This window comes from Anolis carolinensis, unplaced genomic scaffold (genome assembly GCF_035594765.1).
Source record: "Anolis carolinensis isolate JA03-04 unplaced genomic scaffold, rAnoCar3.1.pri scaffold_9, whole genome shotgun sequence".
NCBI classification, from domain to species: Eukaryota; Metazoa; Chordata; class Lepidosauria; order Squamata; family Dactyloidae; genus Anolis; species Anolis carolinensis.
In genome coordinates, this window is record NW_026943820.1 from 4,280,659 (window position 1) to 4,299,857 (window position 19,199).

Here is a 19,199-nt window from a genome sequence, read left to right on the forward strand (position 1 = left end):
CTGTGTGACTCAGTGTGAGCATCAGTCCTGCGGGTGTTTTGGACTCCAACTCTCACCATTCCTAACAGCCTCAGGCCCCTTCTTTTCCCCCCAGCCACTGCCTGAAGGGACAGAGAGTTTCAGACAGGAAACAATCAGGGCCAGCTATCACCTTCCAACCAAAGATGCTCCCAGGGAGGAAGCTGGCCCTGATTGTTTCATGTCTGGAATCTTGCCTGGATTTTGCTGAAATGAGGGCCAGATCACACCTCCCAACAAAGGATTGCCCAGGCAAGATACCGCCAGGCTTTGAAGCTGCAAGGCTATTCAATGCCAATCCTTTGTTGGGCTATGTTAGCTGGCCCTGATTGTTTCATACCTGGAATCATGCCTGGATTTTGCCAGAATGAGGGCCAGCTCACACCTCCCAACAAAAGATTCCCTCAGGCAAGAAGCTGCCAGGCTTTGAAGCTGCAAGGCTATCCAATGCTAATCTTTATTGGGAAGTGTTAACTGGCCCTGATTATTTCATGCCTGTAATCATGCTTGGATTTTGCTGGAATGAGGGCCAGCTCACACCTCCCGACAAAGGATTTCCTCAGGCAGGAAGCCGCCAGGCTTTGAATCTGCAAGGCCATTAAATGCTAATCAAGCTGGCCAATTGCAACATTAACACTTGCCTGAAACAGACAAGAGCTCTTTCTCCCAACTTGGACTTTCCACAGATATATAAACCCCACTTACCTCTCTTCCAACAGACCTCACAACCTCTCAGGATGCCTACCATAGGTGTGGGCCTGGCCCCAAAGGTGAGCAGGCCCAGACTAAAGCCGAGAGGAGGCGTGGGGTGCACACACATGCAAACACGCATGTGCGCGCACCCGGAAGCACCTCAACTGCGCCCCCTACAGAATGGTGCTACTGGAAAGTGCCTAATTCGCCTCGCGGTTGAACCGCCTCTGGTTCTGATTCTGACTCAAATCCACATCTGGGTTTCTGAAGATAAGCCTAAAGTTGGAGCTAAGAGCAGGAGCGGGTTGGACGGCCCCACTGACATGGGACTCATCCTCCAGCCGAGAAAGGCGCTAACCATTAGGCAGAGTGGGCGAGGCGGTTGCCTCAGGGAACAGATTGTGAATGTCAGGAAAAGCCAGCAACCTGTTAGTTGTTTACTGGGTTGTCAGTTGTGTTTTTAACCGCCAGGGATGGGGAAGAAAGGCGGGCGAGATTTCCTGTGTCACTTCCTTGGCTGTGGGTCGTATCGCCGCTTTGCCGACTCCGGGGATGCTCTTCTCTTTTAGGAAATCCTCCAAAGCCCGAAGCATTTCCTTTAAAATATAGTCGTAGGGAAGCGAGTATAATCCAAAGACCTTTGAAAATGGTGATTTTGTAGCGTTCAAATTGAGTTTGCAAGGAGGGAGAGCCGTGCAGGAGTCGATAAAGCATCATTTTCCGAGCTCGTGTTATAGTCGTATTAGGCACAAAGGACGCCTTCGTGCTTTTGAAACGGTCCTCTATTCTTCGCCGGAAAAAAAGTGTTTCAAAAACCAGCAGGTGGGAAATGATAGGAGAAAGAAAGGCTACGAGAGACTTAAAATCATGCTGCTTGATGCAATGGAGAGGAATACTGAAGATTCAGGTGGTGAATCCGCTCCCGGTTCTAGTCCGAACTTTAAAGGTCCAACATGCGGCCACAACCTTAACTCTGCCATAGGGATGTTCAATGAGATCCATTTTAATGGTGAAATTTCAGCACCAAGGATGGCTACTTTGACATGCAATGCTGTGCTGCTGTGAGTTTTCCAGAAGCATGTTCCAGAAGCATTCTCTCCTGACGTTTCACCCACATCTATGGCAGGCATCCCCAGAGGTTGTGAGGTCTGTTGGAAACTAGGCAAGTGGGCTTTATATACCTGTGGAATGATGTCCAGGGTGGGAGAAAGGACTTGCACCTGCCAACCATTGTTGGCAGGTGTTAGCTGGCCCTGATTGTTTCATGCCTGGAATCATGCCTGGATTTTACTGGAATGAGAGCCAGCTCACACCTCCCGACAAAGGATTTCCCCAGGCAGGAAGCTGCCAGGCTTTGAAGCTACAAGGCTATTCAATGCCAATCCTTTGCTGGGAGATGTTAGCTGGCCCTGATTGTTTCATGTCTGAAATTCCTCTGTTTTTAGTGTTATACTATATTTGCTGTCCTGATTTTAGAGTTTTTAAAATACAAGAAACAAATAGGGCCAGCTAACACCTCCCAACAAAAGATTTTCACCGCTGCCCTGCCTTTGGGGACAGGTTCATACGTGGATTTGTCTGAGTCGGCGGCTAATGTCTGTTTCCTCCTTTTGCCCGAAGTCAGATTGCTGAGTAACTGTCACCCCATTAAAGAAATCTCAGCCAATTAATCATATGTTGGAGTTAATTAATCAATTAGCCTAGCAATTCCAAACTGCATACATTTGCCTTTGGGTTTGTATTTTTTAACGAAACCATATATCTCCAGCAAACTGGAGACTGATGTGAGCTATTGTGCTCCAACCAGAGCTTGGAAAAGTTACTTTTTTTGACACACAATCCCCTCCACAGGAGCCAATATCAAGATCCTTTCTTCCTCCCTCCTTTTTTCCTTCTCTCCTTCGTTCCTTCCTTCCTTCCTTCCTTCCTTCCTTCCTTCCTTCCTTCCTTCCTTCCTTCCTTCCTTCCTTCCTGGCTAATCCTTTGTTAGGAGGTGTTAGCTGGCCCTGATTGTTTCCTGTCTGGAATTCCCTATTTTTTAGTGTTTTTCTTTATTTACTGTCCTGATTTTAGAGTTTTTTAAATACTGGGAGCCAAATTGTGTTCATTTTCATGGTTTCTGCCTTTCTATTGATATTGTCCACATGACTGTGGATTTCAATGGCTTGTTGAGAGTTGTTAGCTGGCCCTGATTCCAGCTAAATCCAGGCATGTTTCCAGGCATGAAACAATCAGGGCCAGCTAACACAGCCAGGCTTTGAAGCCATTCAATGCTAACCAAAGTGACGAATTTCACTGTCCACACTTGCCTCCAACAGACAAGAGTCCTTTCTCCCACCCTGGACATTATTCCATAGATATATCAACCCCACTTGCCTAGTTTACAACAGACCTCACAACTTCTGAAGATGCCTGCCATTGATGTGGGTGAAACATCAGAAGAGAATGCTTCTGAAACATGGCTGTACAGCCTGGAACACTCACAGCATCCCAGTGATTCCAGACATGAAAGCCTTCGACAACATATTAAACCTCACTTGTTTAGTTTCCAACAGAGCTGACAACCTCTGAGGATGCCTGCCATGGATGTGGGCAAAACGCCAGAAGAGAATGCTTCTGGAACATGGACAGACAGCCTGAAACACTCACAGCAACCCAGTGATTCCGGCCATGAAAACCTTCGACAACATATTAAACCTCACTTGCTTAGTTTCCAACTGAGCTGACAACCTCTGAGGATGCCTGCCATAGATGTGGGCGAAACGTCAGGAGAGAATGCTTCTAGAACATGGCTGTACATCCTGGAACACTCACAGCAACCCAGTGATTCCAGACATGAAAGTCTTTGACAACATTTTAAACCTCACTTGCCTCGTTTCCAACAGAGCTGACAACCTCTGAGGATACCTGCCATGGATGTGGGCGAAACGTCAGGAGAGAATGCTTCTGGAAAATGGCCGTACAGCCCGGAAAACTCACAGCAACCCTTTGAGTCTTTGCATTCACCACTTTAATTGTCCTAGCCCAGTGTGGTGGAGTTATAATCCTGCAAGGCCTTTGCTCTTGTCCATAAAAGTGCCTGGTGCCTTTGCAAGCTGCAGAACTAGACATCCCACAGGCAGCTAAAGTGATGTCAAACGGCATCAGATCTGCAGTGTAGACGCATTCCTAAGCCACTGATGACGATAATTATTCTGGGAACGGCATCAAATCTGCAGTGTAGATATACATTCCCAAGCCATTGATTCTGGGAGTTGGAATTTGGAAGGGAAAAAGAGGTCTGTTTCCTAAGCCGGATGAATCTTGATCTTGCATGAAATGGGAGGCAGAGTTGTGTTTTTTGTGTGCGTGCAGCCACCGCCGAGTGATCCAGAAAGCTCTCACAATCCTCATTCATCATGCAAATTGCAAAGGGAGACGGCATTAGAGGGAAGAATGCTATCACCCCGAAACACACACCCAAGGCTCAAAAGCCTTCCGGTCCCCAAGGCCGGGAGAGGAAGCTTTTGTCCCCAGGCTTTTCCTCTGTCTCCACCGTCCATTGGAACCATTAGCCTGCGTATTCTTCTCTTGCTTGAACACTCTCACCTTAAAACGTGTTCTTTAACTATCACTATTCACTTTTCCAAATAATCACCCGACAATTGGATACATTTCAGCCAACGATGAAAAAGTTTTCTGAAACCGTCACAGAAGACGTCAACACTCTGTTTCCGCAACCGACGTCTCGCATCATACACAGATCTTCCGATAGCCAAGCAAAGCAATAATGTGATCAACATGTTTTTGTGAAATGACTATTATGCTTGGAATTTCTCTCTGAGTGATATGACGATCGTCCTGAATCAATTTGTCAACCTTTTGCTTGTGAAACTTGGTGGTTGCTGTCACAGGACGTCCAACTCTTTGTTGGTCACACAAGTCAGATGTTCCCACCTCAACATCTTTAAACTTACTCGCCCAATGATGCACAGGACCCACATCAACACAACCTCCATAAACAGCTTGCATTCTCAAGCTTCTACTTCTAATGTCACGAATTCAGTGCACATTGTTTAAGTCGCATTGACCGACTGTCTGTGCAGGGTTCCATACTTTGCACTTTAACAACACAACCGTTCAATGCTAAGGCTTCCCTGTCTGCGCAGGGTTCCATGCTTCGCACTTTAACAACACAACCGTTCAATGCTAAGGCTTCCCCGTCTGCGCAGGGTTCCATGCTTCGCACTTTAACAACACAACCGTTCAATGCTAAGGCTTCCCCGTCTGCGCAGGGTTCCATACTTGGCACTTTAACAACACAACCGTTCAATGCTAAGGCTTCCCCGTCTGCGCAGGGTTCCATGCTTCGCACTTTAACAACTCAACCGTTCAATGCTAAGGCTTCCCTGTCTGCGCAGGGTTCCATGCTTCGCACTTTAACAACACAACCGTTCAATGCTAAGGCTTCCCCGTCTGCGCAGGGTTCCATGCTTCGCACTTTAACAACACAACCGTTCAATGCTAAGGCTTCTCCGTCTGCGCAGAGTTCCATACTTCGCCCTTTAACAACTCAACCGTTCAATGCTAAGGCTTCCCCGTCCATACTTCGCACTTTAACAACACAACCGTTCAATGCTAAGGCTTCCCCGTCTGTGCAGGGTTCCATACTTCACCCTTTAACAACACAACCGTTCAATGCTAAGGCTTCCCCGTCTGTGCAGGGTTCCATACTTCACCCTTTAACAACACAACCGTTCAATGCTAAGGCTTCCCCGTCTGTGCAGGGTTTTATACTTCGCACTTTAACAACACAGCCGTTCAATGCTAAGGCTTCTCCGTCTGCGCAGAGTTCCATACTTCGCCCTTTAACAACTCAACCGTTCAATGCTAAGGCTTCCCCGTCTGCGCAGGGTTCCATACTTGGCACTTTAACAACTCAACCGTTCAATGCTAAGGCTTCCCCGTCTGCGCAGGGTTCCATACTTGGCACTTTAACAACTCAACCGTTCAATGCTAAGGCTTCTCCGTCTGCGCAGAGTTCCATACTTCGCCCTTTAACAACTCAACCGTTCAATGCTAAGGCTTCCCCGTCTGCGCAGGGTTCCACACTTCACCCTTTAACAACACAAACGTTCAATGCTAAGGCTTCCCCGTCTGCGCAGGGTTTTATACTTCGCATTTTAACAACACAACCGTTCAATGCTAAGGCTTCCCCGTCTGCGCAGGGTTCCATACTTCACCCTTTAACAACACAACCGTCCAATGCTAAGGCTTCCCCATCTGCCCAAGTTGGGTCATGCCTGGTCTAGATGCATCCCAAGTCACTGTCTCTATCCAATTGAGTTTTGTGGTTCTGATCAATCATTTTTGGAGTATTTCGTCCTCAAATCTGCTTCTCCGACAGGCCTTTTGTTCGTTCGGGATCCTGCTCCGTTAACAACATGGTCAGCAATTAAAGGCAGCTTTTTCAGGACCGAGCTTTCCAAGATCAAAGCAGAAGGACCGGCTTGTGCCAATTACATTTATCCAGAAAGGACCAAGTGGGTGGGCTTTGGTTTCGCTCAAGGCTTGGGAAAAATTTTTGCTCCCCATTATATATAACCATACTTTTATTTATTTTTGATAGCTCTACTTTCCCTATAGCTCTGGGCTTATTTCACTCTGTCTGCAAAATATTTTCTCCCCACCATCCTTTTAATTCTGCATCATCCCAGTCTGGGGAAGAGATCAAGACGAGGCAAAAAATAAAATAAAATATGACATTTTAGACGTCCTAATAGCGGTATTGTATAATCCCGGAGCAGACGGGTTGAATTCTTCTCTCTTTCTTTCATCTCACGGCACCTGTTCTGCAAACATAAACATAAACATCCTATATCTAAAAAATACGGATCCCAGGCTTTGAACCGGATTATATGAGTCTCCACTGCCACATAATCTGGGATAAGGAGATCGGATCCCGGGACATAAGTATGATCTGCTTTGAACTGAATTATATGAGTAGAAATATAATAGAAAGATAGAAATAGCCAAGTAGACCTCCTCCAGTTGGTTTTTGGACTACATCTCCCATCATCCCCCACCAGTGACTCTTCTACTGTGACTGATGGGATTGACAGTCCATCAAGATCCATTATTTGTAAACCAAAGGTAGAAATAGCCAAGTAGCCCTCCAGTTGCTGTTTGGACTACAGCTCCCATCATTCCTCACTACTGGCTTTGCTGCTGGGACCTGTAGTCCAATAAAATCCACATTTTGTAAGCCAAAGGTATAAATACCCAATTAGCCCTCCAGTTTTTGGACTACATCTCCCATCATGCCCCATTTGTGGCCATTCTACTGTGGCCACTAGTGGGGGATGATGGGAGCTGTGGTCCAAACACCAACGGGAGGACTACTTGAATATTTCTACCTTTGGCTCACAAGGTGTGGATCTTATTGGACTACAGGTCCCAGCAGCAATGCCGGTAGTGAGGAATGATGGGAGATGTAGTCCAAACACCAAGTGGATGGCTCCTTGGCTATTTCTACCTTTGGTTTACAAGTAATGGATCTTGATGGAGTGTCAATCCCATCAACCACTGTAGAATAGTCACTAGTTGGGGATAATGGGAGATGTAGTCCAAAAACTAACTAGAGAACTACTTGTATATTTCCACCTTTTGTTTACAAGTAATGGATCTTGATGGACTGTCAATCCCATCAGCCGCAGTAGTGTGGGATGATGGGTGATGTAGTTCAAACACCAACTGAAGGGCTACTTGTATATTTTTACCTTTGGTTAACAAATAATGGATCTTGGTGGACTGTCAATCCCATCAGCCACAGTAGTGTGGGATGATGGGTGATGTAGTTCAAACACCAACACTTGTATATTTTTACCTTTGGTTAACAAGTAATGGATCTTGGTGGACTGTCAAGCCCATCAGCCACAGTAGTGTGGGATGATGGGTGATGTAGTTCAAACACCAACTGAAGGGCTACTTGTATATTTTTACCTTTGGTTAACAAGTAATGGATCTTGGTGGACTGTCGATCCCATCAGCCACAATAGAATAGCAACTGATGGAGAATGATGGGAGATGTAGTTATCAAACCAACTGGAGGTCTACTTGTATATTTCTATCAGTGGATCTTACTGGACTGCAAGTCCTAGCAGCAAAGCCAGTAGTGAGGAATGATGGGAGCTGTAGTCCAAAATCAAACCGTGGACTATTTGTATGTTTCCACCTTTGGTTTATAAGCGGTGGATCTACTGTGGCTGATGGGATCTATAGTCCATCAAGATCAATTACTTGTTGGACTATAGATCCTAGCAACCCCACCAGTTAATAATGATGGGAGCTGTAGTCCAAAACTTAGCAGCGGATATTTCCAATATTTCCACCTTTGGTTTGCAAGCCTTGTCTCCTGGTGTCTGCCTTTTCCAAGGCGATCAGACCTGACAGTTATTGCATCTAATTAATAAATCCCTGCTCATTAAGAAGGAAGCGGGGATTTTGGTGATTTTTCATGAGATAAAGGAGCTTTAGGGGATCGCTGACATGTATGTCTGTGCGAGAGAAAGAAAGAGAAAAAGAAAGAAAAGAAAGAAAGAAAGAAAGTGCATGCATTTCTCCAGCTGGGCTCATTGAAACGCAAATGGCACTGAGATTTCGGCAGAAAAGCAAAGGCAGCACAATCAATATGGAAAGCAAAACTATCCGCCTGGGGTGCATCCAGACTGCGGAATTAATGCAGTTTGGCACCACTTTTAAATCCCACAGCTCAATGCTACGGAGTCCTGGGAGCTGCAGTTTGCCAGAGAAGGCTGTTGGAGTTAATGTGGTATCAAACTGCAATAACTCAGCAGTGCAGATACACGCCACAACAAGCAACTTCGTGTCAAGACTCCAGAGGCCAAGACTATGGTAGTGTTTTCCTATGATGCTTCATAATAAAACACTATACCGTATCTACTCAAGTATAAGTCGACCCGAATATAAGCCGAGGCACCTAATTTTGCCACAAAAAACTGGGGAAACGTATTGACTCGAGTATAAGCCGAGGGTGGAAAATGCAGCAGCTACGGGTCAATTTCAAAATGAAAATAGATCCCAATGAAATTATTTTGAGGCATCAGTAGGTTAAAAGTATTTCAATATTTACTGTATTTCAAAGAACAGTAAACTAACTCTGTAAGTGGAAAAGTAGGGTCAACAAAAACAATATGGTATTAACAATAACATAATAATAATCACACAGTCCTAGACACTTGGGAAGTGTTCGACTTGTGATTTTGTGATACGAAATCTAGCATATCTATCTTGTTTGCTGTGTCATAATAAAATAATAATAATAATAATAATAATGTAACAGGCAAACATTCAATGCCTACATAAACAATGCAGAGCTAGACATAGATCTATAATTTCACATATGTAAAACGTTTGCAAATCCTCTCTTTCTATATATGCGCATTTCTCTCCTGCAATATTTGCAAGCCCTATATATTTATGTTTATATCTATCTAGAAATCTCTATTTGTGTATGTGTGCGTGCATTTCCTCTGCAATATTTGTAAGCCATACATATCTATATTCATATATATCAATCTAGACATCTTTCTCTATATACAGTAATTCTTTAGACTTGACCTCTATATTCCTGGCCATTAACCCAACATAGTCTTGGCCTCTGTAGTCTTGATCATTGACCTGACATGAAGCTAATTCTATAGCCTTGACCTTCCATTGAGTGGCCAATGGAAGAGAAGCCAACATCAACCCAACATGAAGCTAATTCTGTAGTCTTCACTTCTATAGTCTTGACCATCAACCTAGCATGAAGCTAATTCTTTAGACTTGACTTCTATAGTCCTGGCCATCAACCCAACATAGTCTTGGCCTCTGCAGTCTTGATCATCAACCTGAAATGAAGCTAATTCCCAGTGACTTTCCATTGGGTGGCCAATGGAAGAGAAGCCAACATCAACCCAATTCTGTAGTCTTCACTTCTATAGTCTTGACCATCAACCTAACATGAAGCTAATTCTTTAGACTTGATCTCTATAGTCCTGACCATCAACCCAACATAGTCTTGGCCTCATTGACCTGACATGAAGCTAATTCTGTAGCCTTGACCTTCCATTGAGTGGCCAATGGAAGAGAAGCCAACATCAACCCAACAAGAAGCTAATTCTGTAGTCTTGACTTCTATAGTCTTGACCATCAACCCAACATGAAGATGATTCTTTCTATTGGGTGGCCAATGGAAAGGAAGCCAACATCAACCTGACATGAAGCTAATTCTGTAGTCTTCACTTCTATAGTCTTGACCATCAACCTAACATGAAGCTAATTCTTGACCTCTATAGTCCTGACCATCAACCCAACATAGTCTTGGCCTCTGTAGTCTTGACCATTGACCTGACATGAAGCTAATTCTATAGCCTTGACTTTCCATTGAGTGGCCAATGGAAGAGAAGTCAACATCAACCCAACATGAAGCTCATTCTGTAGTCTTGACTTCTATAGTCATGACCATCAACCCAACATGAAGTTACCTCCTTCCATTAGCCCTACATGAAGCTAATTTTATAATCTTGACCTCTATAGTCTTGACCATCAACCCAACATAGTCTTGGCCTCTGTAGTCTTGACCATCAACCTGACATGGGCCAATTCTACAGACTTGACCTTCTGTTGGGTGGCCAATGGAAAGGAAGCCAACATCAACCCTACATGAAGCTAATTCTATAGTCTTGACCATCAACCCAGCAAGAAACTAATTCTATAGTCTTGACCATCAACCTGAGAGTAAGTTAATTCTTGATAGGCCTGACCATCAACCCGATATGAAGCTAATTTTTAGTCTTGACCTTCCACTGAGTGGCCAATGGAAAGGAAGCCAACACCAACCTGATGTTGATGTTTGTAGTCCAAAACACCTGGAGGACAGAACATCAACCTGAAGTCCAACCAACCTTTGGTCCTCCACATGTTTTGGACTCCCTTCCCCAGAAGTCTTAGCCAGTATGCAGAGGGATTTTGGGAGTTGTAGTACAAAAACACCCAGAGGATTGTCAAGGTTCTCCCTCTTCTTCTCACAGGTGGACCGGTCGGAGGTCATCAGAAGCAACCTGAACCCGGTCTTCGCCAAGGTCTTCATGGTGGACTATTACTTCGAGGAGGTGCAGAAACTACGCTTTGAGGTTTATGACATCCACGGCCACGGAGGGATCGGGACCCACGACGATGACTTCCTGGGCGGGATGGAGTGCACTGTGGGGCAGGTAAGGAATGGGAACATGTCCCTTTGGACAACAACTCCCAGCATCCCCAATGACTGCCATATCTTGGCTGTTGAAGTTTCTAAGAAGCCACATCTCCTTCCAAGGTTAGGGAACTGTGGGCCACAAAGCCATGTTCTGAAGCCCTAGGTCTATTGAATATGTGAACAGATGCTAGGAGTTGTAGTCCAACAATATGCATGCTTCAATGTTGCAGATCCTGGGAGTTCTAGTCTCCAAAAAGCTGTGTATCAACTGGTCAGGATGAATAGATTTTAAGGGAACTTCATACCCAAAAGGCATGTTTCCAAGCTCTGATTCAATCAGATATGCAGATAGAGGGATGCTGGGAGTTGTAGTCCATAACTAGCGTGCTTCAATGCTGCAGATCCTGGGAGTTGTAGTCTCCAAAAGCCATATTTTTCAAAGCTATATGTCTACGGGCTATAGGTTTCAGGGTACTTAATGCCCAAAAGCTCTAGGTTAGGCATGGGCAAACTTAGACCCTCCAAGTATGTGCCCAGACCTCAGTGGAGGTGGATGCATGTACGTGTTTGGACTTCAATGTTAGCAGTATGTGCCCAGACCTCAGTGGAGGTGGATGCATGTACGTGTTTGGACTTCAATGTTAGCAGTATGTGCCCAGACCTCAGTGGAGGTGGATGCATGTACGGGTTAGGACTTCAATGTTAGCAGTATGTGCCCAGACCTCAGTGGAGGTGGATACATGTACGTGTTTGGACTTCAATGTTAGCAGTATGTGCCCAGACCTCAGTGGAGGTGGATGCATGTACGGGTTAGGACTTCAATGTTAGCAGTATGTGCCCAGACCTCAGTGGAGGTGGATACATGTACGTGTTTGGACTTCAATGTTAGCAGTATGTGCCCAGACCTCAGTGGAGGTGCATGCATGTACGGGTTTGGACTTCAATGTTAGCAGTATGTGCCCAGACCTCAGTGGAGGTGGATGCATGTACGGGTTAGGACTTCAATGTTAGCAGTATGTGCCCAGACCTCAGTGGAGGTGGATACATGTACGTGTTTGGACTTCAATGTTAGCAGTATGTGCCCAGACCTCAGTGGAGGTGCATGCATGTACGGGTTTGGACTTCAATGTTAGCAGTATGTGCCCAGACCTCAGTGGAGGTGGATACATGTATGTGTTTGGACTTCAATGTTAGTACTATGTGTCCAGACCTCAGTGGAGGTGGATGCATGTATGTGTTTGGACTTCAATGTTAGTAGTATGTGCCCAGACCTCAGTGGAGGTGAATGAATGCATGTGTTTGGACTTCAATGTTAGCACTATGTGCCCAGACCTCAGTGGAGGTGGATACATGTATGTGTTTGGATTTCAATGTTAGCAGTATGTGCCCAGACCTCAGTGGAGGTGGATTCTTGTATGCCTTTGAACTTCAATGTTAGCAGTATGTGTCCAGATCTCAGTGGAGGTGGATGCATGTATGTGTTTGGATTTCAATGTTAGCAGTATGTGCCCAGACCTCAGTGGAGGTGAATGAATGCATGTGTTTGGACTTCAATGTTAGCGGTATGTGCCCAGACTTCAGTGGAGGTGGATTCTTGTATGCGTTTGGACTTCAATGTTAGCAGTATGTGCCCAGACCTCAGTGGAGGTGGATTCTTGTATGCATTTGAACTTCAATGTTAGCAGTATGTGTCCAGATCTCAGTGGAGGTGGATGCATGTATGTGTTTGGATTTCAATGTTAGCAGTATGTGTCCAGATCTCAGTGGAGGTGGATGCATGTATGTGTTTGGATTTCAATGTTAGCAGTATGTGCCCAGACCTCAGTGGAGGTGGATACATGTATGTGTTTGGACTTCAATGGTGGGAGTTGAAGTCCAAAAAACTTGGAGGGTCGAAGTCTGCCCATGCCTGCTCTAAGTCTACCCAAACTACCCAAAATGCCATTTCTGGCATTCTCAAAAAAAGCCAGCACTCCAAACTTTATAAGCTTGGTTACCTTGAGGATTCTGGGATTGGCAGTCCCAAAAGGTCTAAGTGACCTAGAAACCCTCTCTTTTTTCTTCGGAGGGGAAACCGAGGAAGGCAAATCAAGGCAGCTCTGCGAGGAGCAATTTGGGAGCCATTAGGAAGGCGGCTGTTCCCTGCCAAGCCTTCTGCGGCTTCGTGCTCCTCCGCAGCAATTTCCCTCCCAATCGTTGCACGATGATGCTCCTTGCTCTCTCTTCCGGTGGGCAAGTAATTGCCCAGTGATTGCCAGCCTCCCGCGGAGACGCTTTCGAATGCGGAAAAATACGGATAAGCCGCATCTCCCAGGAAGGAATAGCTGCTGAATCCGACATGTCATCACGTCCCTTTTTTTGTTGTTGTTGAATAGAGATATCTGGTGACTCTTTCGTGACTCTAATGCTGGTTACATTTTGGACGACAAATTCCAGAAACCCGCAATTTTCACATTGTGATTGTGAGAGAAAAGCAGGACACAAACCATTGTCACCATCATCACTGCTCACACCCAGGCAACTGTCAATCATGAGTTTACATTTCTATTGCTACTACAGTAGAGTCTCACTTATCCAAGCTAAACAGGCCGGCAGAAGCTTGGATAAGCTAATATATTGGATAATAAGGAGGGATTAAGGAAACGCCTATTAAACGTCAAATTACATTATGCTTTTACAAATTAAGCACCAAAAAATCTATATATATAAAAGAGTGATGGCATCACGGCGACCCACAAAACAACAAAACTACAGGCCCCCCAACCTCGAAATTTGACAACACAATCCATCATCCACGCCTCTAGGTTGATACAACAAAAAGAAAAGAAAAATAAAGTCCTAATTACAGGGAGAGGAATAATTGCTTTTATCCAATTGCTGCCAGTTAGAAGGCTAAGCTCCTCCAACTTGGTCTCCTAGCAACCCAATAAAAAAAATAAAAAACACTAAAAATTAATACAATAAAATACTATAATAACAGAAAATAATTAAAAATAATACAAGAAAATAATAAAATATAATAAATAAAAATATAACTTACAATAAAATTAATTAAAAAAAATGCAAATAACGTCAAATAAAAATTACACAACAATTTTTAACCAATACCACCACCACTTTGCCACAGCAACGCGTGGCCGGGCACAGCTAGTCATGTTATACAACAAATTTGACAGAAAAAGTCGTTCAATATGCAGTAATGCTACGTAGTAATTACTGTATTTACGAATTTAGCACCAAAATATCACGATGTATTGAAAACATTGACTGCTAAAATGAGTTGGATAATCCAGAACCTTGGATAAGCGAGTGTTGGATAAGTGAGACTCTACTGTATATGTCAATTCTGTATCTGTGTTTGTAGCAAAATGTTTATATTTTTGTGTTATTATCTATATCATTTATAGTATATCTTGTATGTTAATATGTTTTGACTTTGTTGTATTGTTGTTATTATTATTATTATTATTATTATTATTATTATTATTATTATTATTAGCGACATTTATATACCGCCCTTCACAACCCCGTATTGTACTATACGACTCTATTGCAATATTATTAGTAATATTATTATATATACATACAATATATTATATTATTAGTACAGCACAATATAAGCACAATATACTGTAACTACTGTAGTATTATTGTTGTTATTATGGCAGAAAAAGCGGAATGGATTCTAGTCGAGAAAGGCAGAGCTTTAGGAAAAGTTTGGCTTTTCAAGCCATTTTGAGTCTCCTTGTGGAGAGAATAAGCAGGGTATAAACAAAAACAACAACAACAACAGGCTTTTGGACTACAACTCTCTCTCTCTCACACACACACAGACACCGATTTCCTTGGCAGCCCAATCCATACCAAAAACAGTGGAAGCCAATGTCCACTTCGGCTTTTGTTCAAGACTCAGAAGGAGCTCTCCAAGGTGGAATTTCAGCACCCTGGAAAGCTCCTTTCAAATGCTTGATGTAAGACAGCCTTCAATGTCTTCTCCTTCTTTGCCTCGTAGATTGTGGCCCAGAAGCGGGTGAGCAAACCTCTGTGCCTGAAGTACGGAAAGTACGCTGGAAAGTCCACCATCACCGTAAGTATGTTGGCCCTTCCCCTTCCCAGAAGTGGCCACGGACAGAGACCATCCTGGTGGTCCCTGACCCTCTCCTCTGCTCCAAACAGGTCACCTCGGAAGAGATTTCCGGAGACAACGGCTTCGTGGAGCTCTTCCTCCGGGCCAAGAAGCTGGATGACAAGGTAGCCCTGGGACAAGCACAGTGGGGCAAGGGTCAAAGGTGGCGCTGGTGCCCATGGGAGTTGGGTGGCCAGTGGAAAGGAATCTAACACTAACCCTACATGGAGTTACTTCTATAGTCTTGGCCTCTATAGTCTTGACCATTGTGGAGATGTCAGGCAGAGGGGAATTTATTTCTTCTTTCTTCTTTTATTCTTTCTTATTCTTATTCACATTAGATGGTAGCGTTACTTAGTTTTGAATATAGGTGACAGAGACTTGGATATTGAAGAACAAAAACAAGTTTATTTCAGGCACAGAGCTTAGTGGTTACAGTAACTTCTTTATAGGCACTTTGATAATGGTTGCAAAGATATTAACTGATCACTTTGGATCCAACTGGGATTGCTTCCCCTTACTACTCAGACTCTACAAATAAACCTAAACAAGTCACCTAACTTGCTTAATTTGACACCACTAGAGATCTGAGTTTCCCTGGTTTCCCTAACCTGGAACCAGTGTCTTCCCTGTGACTAAAATCACAGACTAAACTGTTTTTTAAAACATTCCCTCCTTTTCTTCCAAACGGCGGTTGGCTCTGCCCTCGTTGCTATGGTAACCTGCCTCAGAATGCTGAGCTGGTTACCATCCCCCACACACTGATAACTAATACTTACCCTTTTAAACATAGTTAAACATGACTTTTAAAACGAAATTAAACATGACATCTATAAATCAAAATAAAAACACACTTCTTTACAACCATCAACCCGACATGAGCCTAATTCTGTAGTTTTGACTTCTGTAGTCTTGAATACTGTAGTCTTGGCCTCTATAGTCTTGACCATCAATCTGACATGGGCAAATCATATAGTCTTGACCTTTTATTGGGTGGCCAATGGGAAGGAAGTCAATGTCAACCCAACCATGAAGCAAATTCTATAGTCTTGACCTTTTATTGGGTGGCCAATGGGAAGGAAGTCAATGTCAACCCAACCATGAAGCAAATCCTATAGTCTTGACCTTTTATTGGGTGGCCAATGGGAAGGAAGTCAATGTCAACCCAACCATGAAGCAAATCCTATAGTCTTGACCTTTTATTGGTTGGCCAATGGGAAGGAAGTCAATGTCAACCCAACCATCAAGCAAATTCTATAGGCTTGACCATCAACCCAACATAGTTTTAGCCTCTATAGTCTTGGCCTCTATAGTCTTAACCATCAACCCGACATGAGGCTAATTCCTTCCGTTGGGTGGCCAATAGAAAGGATGTCAACATCAACCCTACATGAAGCAAATTCTATAGTCTTGACTTCTATAGTCTTGACCTTCTATTGAGTGGTCAATGGAAAGGAAGCCAACATCAACCTGATATGAGGCAATTTTTTTTAGTCTTGACTTCTATAGTCTTGATCATCAACCCAACATAGTTTTGGCCTCCATAGTCTTGGCATCTATAGCCTTGGTCTCTATAGTCTTGACCATCGACCCAACATAAAGCTAATTCCTTCCGTTGGGTGGGCAATGGAAACGAAGTCAGCATCAACCCTCCATGAAGCTAATTCTATAGTCTTGACCATCAACCAGACATGAAGCTAATTCTTCAGTCTTGACCTCTATAGTCTTGACCATCAACCCGACATAATCTTGGCCTCTGTAGTCTTGACCTCTATAGTCTTGACCATCCACCTGACTTAGGCTAATCCTATAGTCTTGACCTTCCGTTGGGTGGCTAATGAAAAGGAAGCCAACATCAACCCGACATGAAGCTAATTGTATAGTCTTGACGATCAACTCAGCAAAAAACTAATTCCATAGTCTTGACCATCAAACTGACGTGAAGCTAATTCTTTATAGGGGTGACCATCAACCCGACATGAAGCTCATTTTTAGTCTTGACCTCTATAGTCTTGACCATCAACCTGACATGGGCTAATTCTCTAGTCTTGGCCTTCCATTGGGTCAGCAATGGAAAGGAAGCCAACATCAACAGTACATGAAGCTAATTATATAGTCTTGACTTCCATAGTCTTGACCATCAACTCAATATGAAAATAATTTGTTAGTCTTGACCTCTATAGTCTTGACCATCAACCTGACATGGGCTAATTCTCTAGTCTTGGCCTTCCATTGGGTCGGCAATGGAAAGGAAGCCAACATCAACAGTACATGAAGCTAATTATATAGTCTTGACTTCCATAGTCTTGACCATCAACTCAATATGAAAATAATTTGTTAGTCTTGACCTCTATAGTCTTGACCATCAACCTGACATGGGCTAATTCTCTAGTCTTGGCCTTCCATTGGGTCAGCAATGGAAAGGAAGCCAACATCAACAGTACATGAAGCTAATTATATAGTCTTGACTTCCATAGTCTTGACCATCAACTCAATATGAAAATAATTTGTTAGTCTTGACCTCTATAGTCTTGACCATCAACCTGACATGGGCTAATTCTCTAGTCTTGGCCTTCCATTGGGTCGGCAATGGAAAGGAAGCCAACATCAACAGTACATGAAGCTAATTATATAGTCTTGACTTCCATAGTCTTGACCATCAACTCAATATGAAAATAATTTGTTAGTCTTGACCTCTATAGTCTTGACCATCAACCCAACATGAAGCTAAGTCTATAGTCTTGACCTCTATCCTACTACTTCTAAAGTTTCGACCTCTCATTTCTCCCTTCTGTCCCCCAATAGCCCATCCCAGGCAGCCCCTGATTGCCCAAAAATGGTTGCCATGTTTGTATGTGTTCTGGGTTCGAGTCTGAACTTTTAAGGAGCCTTGCCCAAGGAATATCCATGGCTCTCTATTCAAGTCTGGGAATGGTGTTCAACACCTTGGATAGAGCTTTCAAGTTCAAGACCTGAACCCAGATCGGATAACCACCACATTGTCATGGGGACAAGAAGTTTCAACCTTACGTTTTGATCTCTCCCAACTCTGTGATTCCCCACAGGATCTCTTCAGCAAGTCAGATCCCTTTCTAGAGATCTACCGGATCAACGACGATGGGAGCGAGCAGCTGGTCCACCGCACGGAGGTGAGCGTCTCTCCAAATGGTTCAAAAAAGAGGACGAATTCTCCAATCCCAGTGGGAAAAGTAAAATAAGGAAAGAGCATTACTGCAAATCCTTGCTGGTTATGGCAAGTTCCTAGTCCTCATGGTGGCTCTGATTAAGGCTTCCACGTGGGACACCATCTTTTTCTATATAGGATCCAAATATACATCCCATATAGAGAAAGAATTGGCTGTCTACAGAGACGTTGCCCAGGGGACTCCCGGATGTGTTACCATCCTGCTGGGAGGCTTCTCTTATGTCCTTGAAAGCTAGAGCTGACAGGTGGGAGCTCACCCCATCTCAAGGATTTGAACAAGCAACCTTTACATCAAACTTCGAGTCAGCAGTCCAGCCGGCACAAGGGTTTAACCCATTGCACCACTCTATTATCATATCCCAGTAACCCACGGTGGTGCAATGGGTTGAGCCCTTGTGCCGGCAGGACTGCTGACCTGAAGGTTTGGAGGTCAGCAACCCAACCTTCAGGCCAGCAGTGCCACTGTGTTTCCTCGAGGAAAGGTAATAAAGGAGAAAGAAATGAAAGGGATATATATATATATACATATAGACCCGAAAAGGCTGCAATTGGAAGCCAATTTGAATAGATTCGGGAGCCGCAATGCGAAGAGGAGGAAAGCAAGCAAAGTTATTATGAAAAACGATTGTGCCGCTTCTCCTGGAAGAGTCTGGCTCCTCGTTGTTGTTGTTTTTTTAATACCTAGGAACACTTTGAGACCGTTAGCAATAAGGGAAAGAGCACAAAGCAGCCATGCGCAAATAGAAATATAATAAAAACAGCAACAGGTAGGTTAAGAAAGCAATCAACTGGGGGGAAACACAGAGATTTCTTTCATAATGGGAAATGCTCTGTCTCTGGAGAAAGAAACAGAAAAAGAAAGAAAGAAAGAAAGAAAGAAAGAAAGAAAGAAAGAAAGAAAGAAAGAAAAAGGAAAG

The 19,199-nt window shown here is 43.9% G+C and overlaps 1 protein-coding gene across 1 annotated transcript in view; it reads left to right on the top strand.

Annotated features, from left to right (window-relative positions):
• cpne7 (copine 7) overlaps nt 1-19,199 on the top strand; it is a 48,242-nt gene that overhangs the window by 6,325 nt on the left and 22,718 nt on the right. The window contains exons 3-6 of the mRNA XM_016997421.2: nt 10,785-10,967; nt 14,964-15,038; nt 15,128-15,202; nt 18,143-18,226. Of these exons, the coding sequence (XP_016852910.1) occupies nt 10,785-10,967; nt 14,964-15,038; nt 15,128-15,202; nt 18,143-18,226 (417 nt within the window). The remainder of the gene's footprint in view (nt 1-10,784; nt 10,968-14,963; nt 15,039-15,127; nt 15,203-18,142; nt 18,227-19,199) is intronic.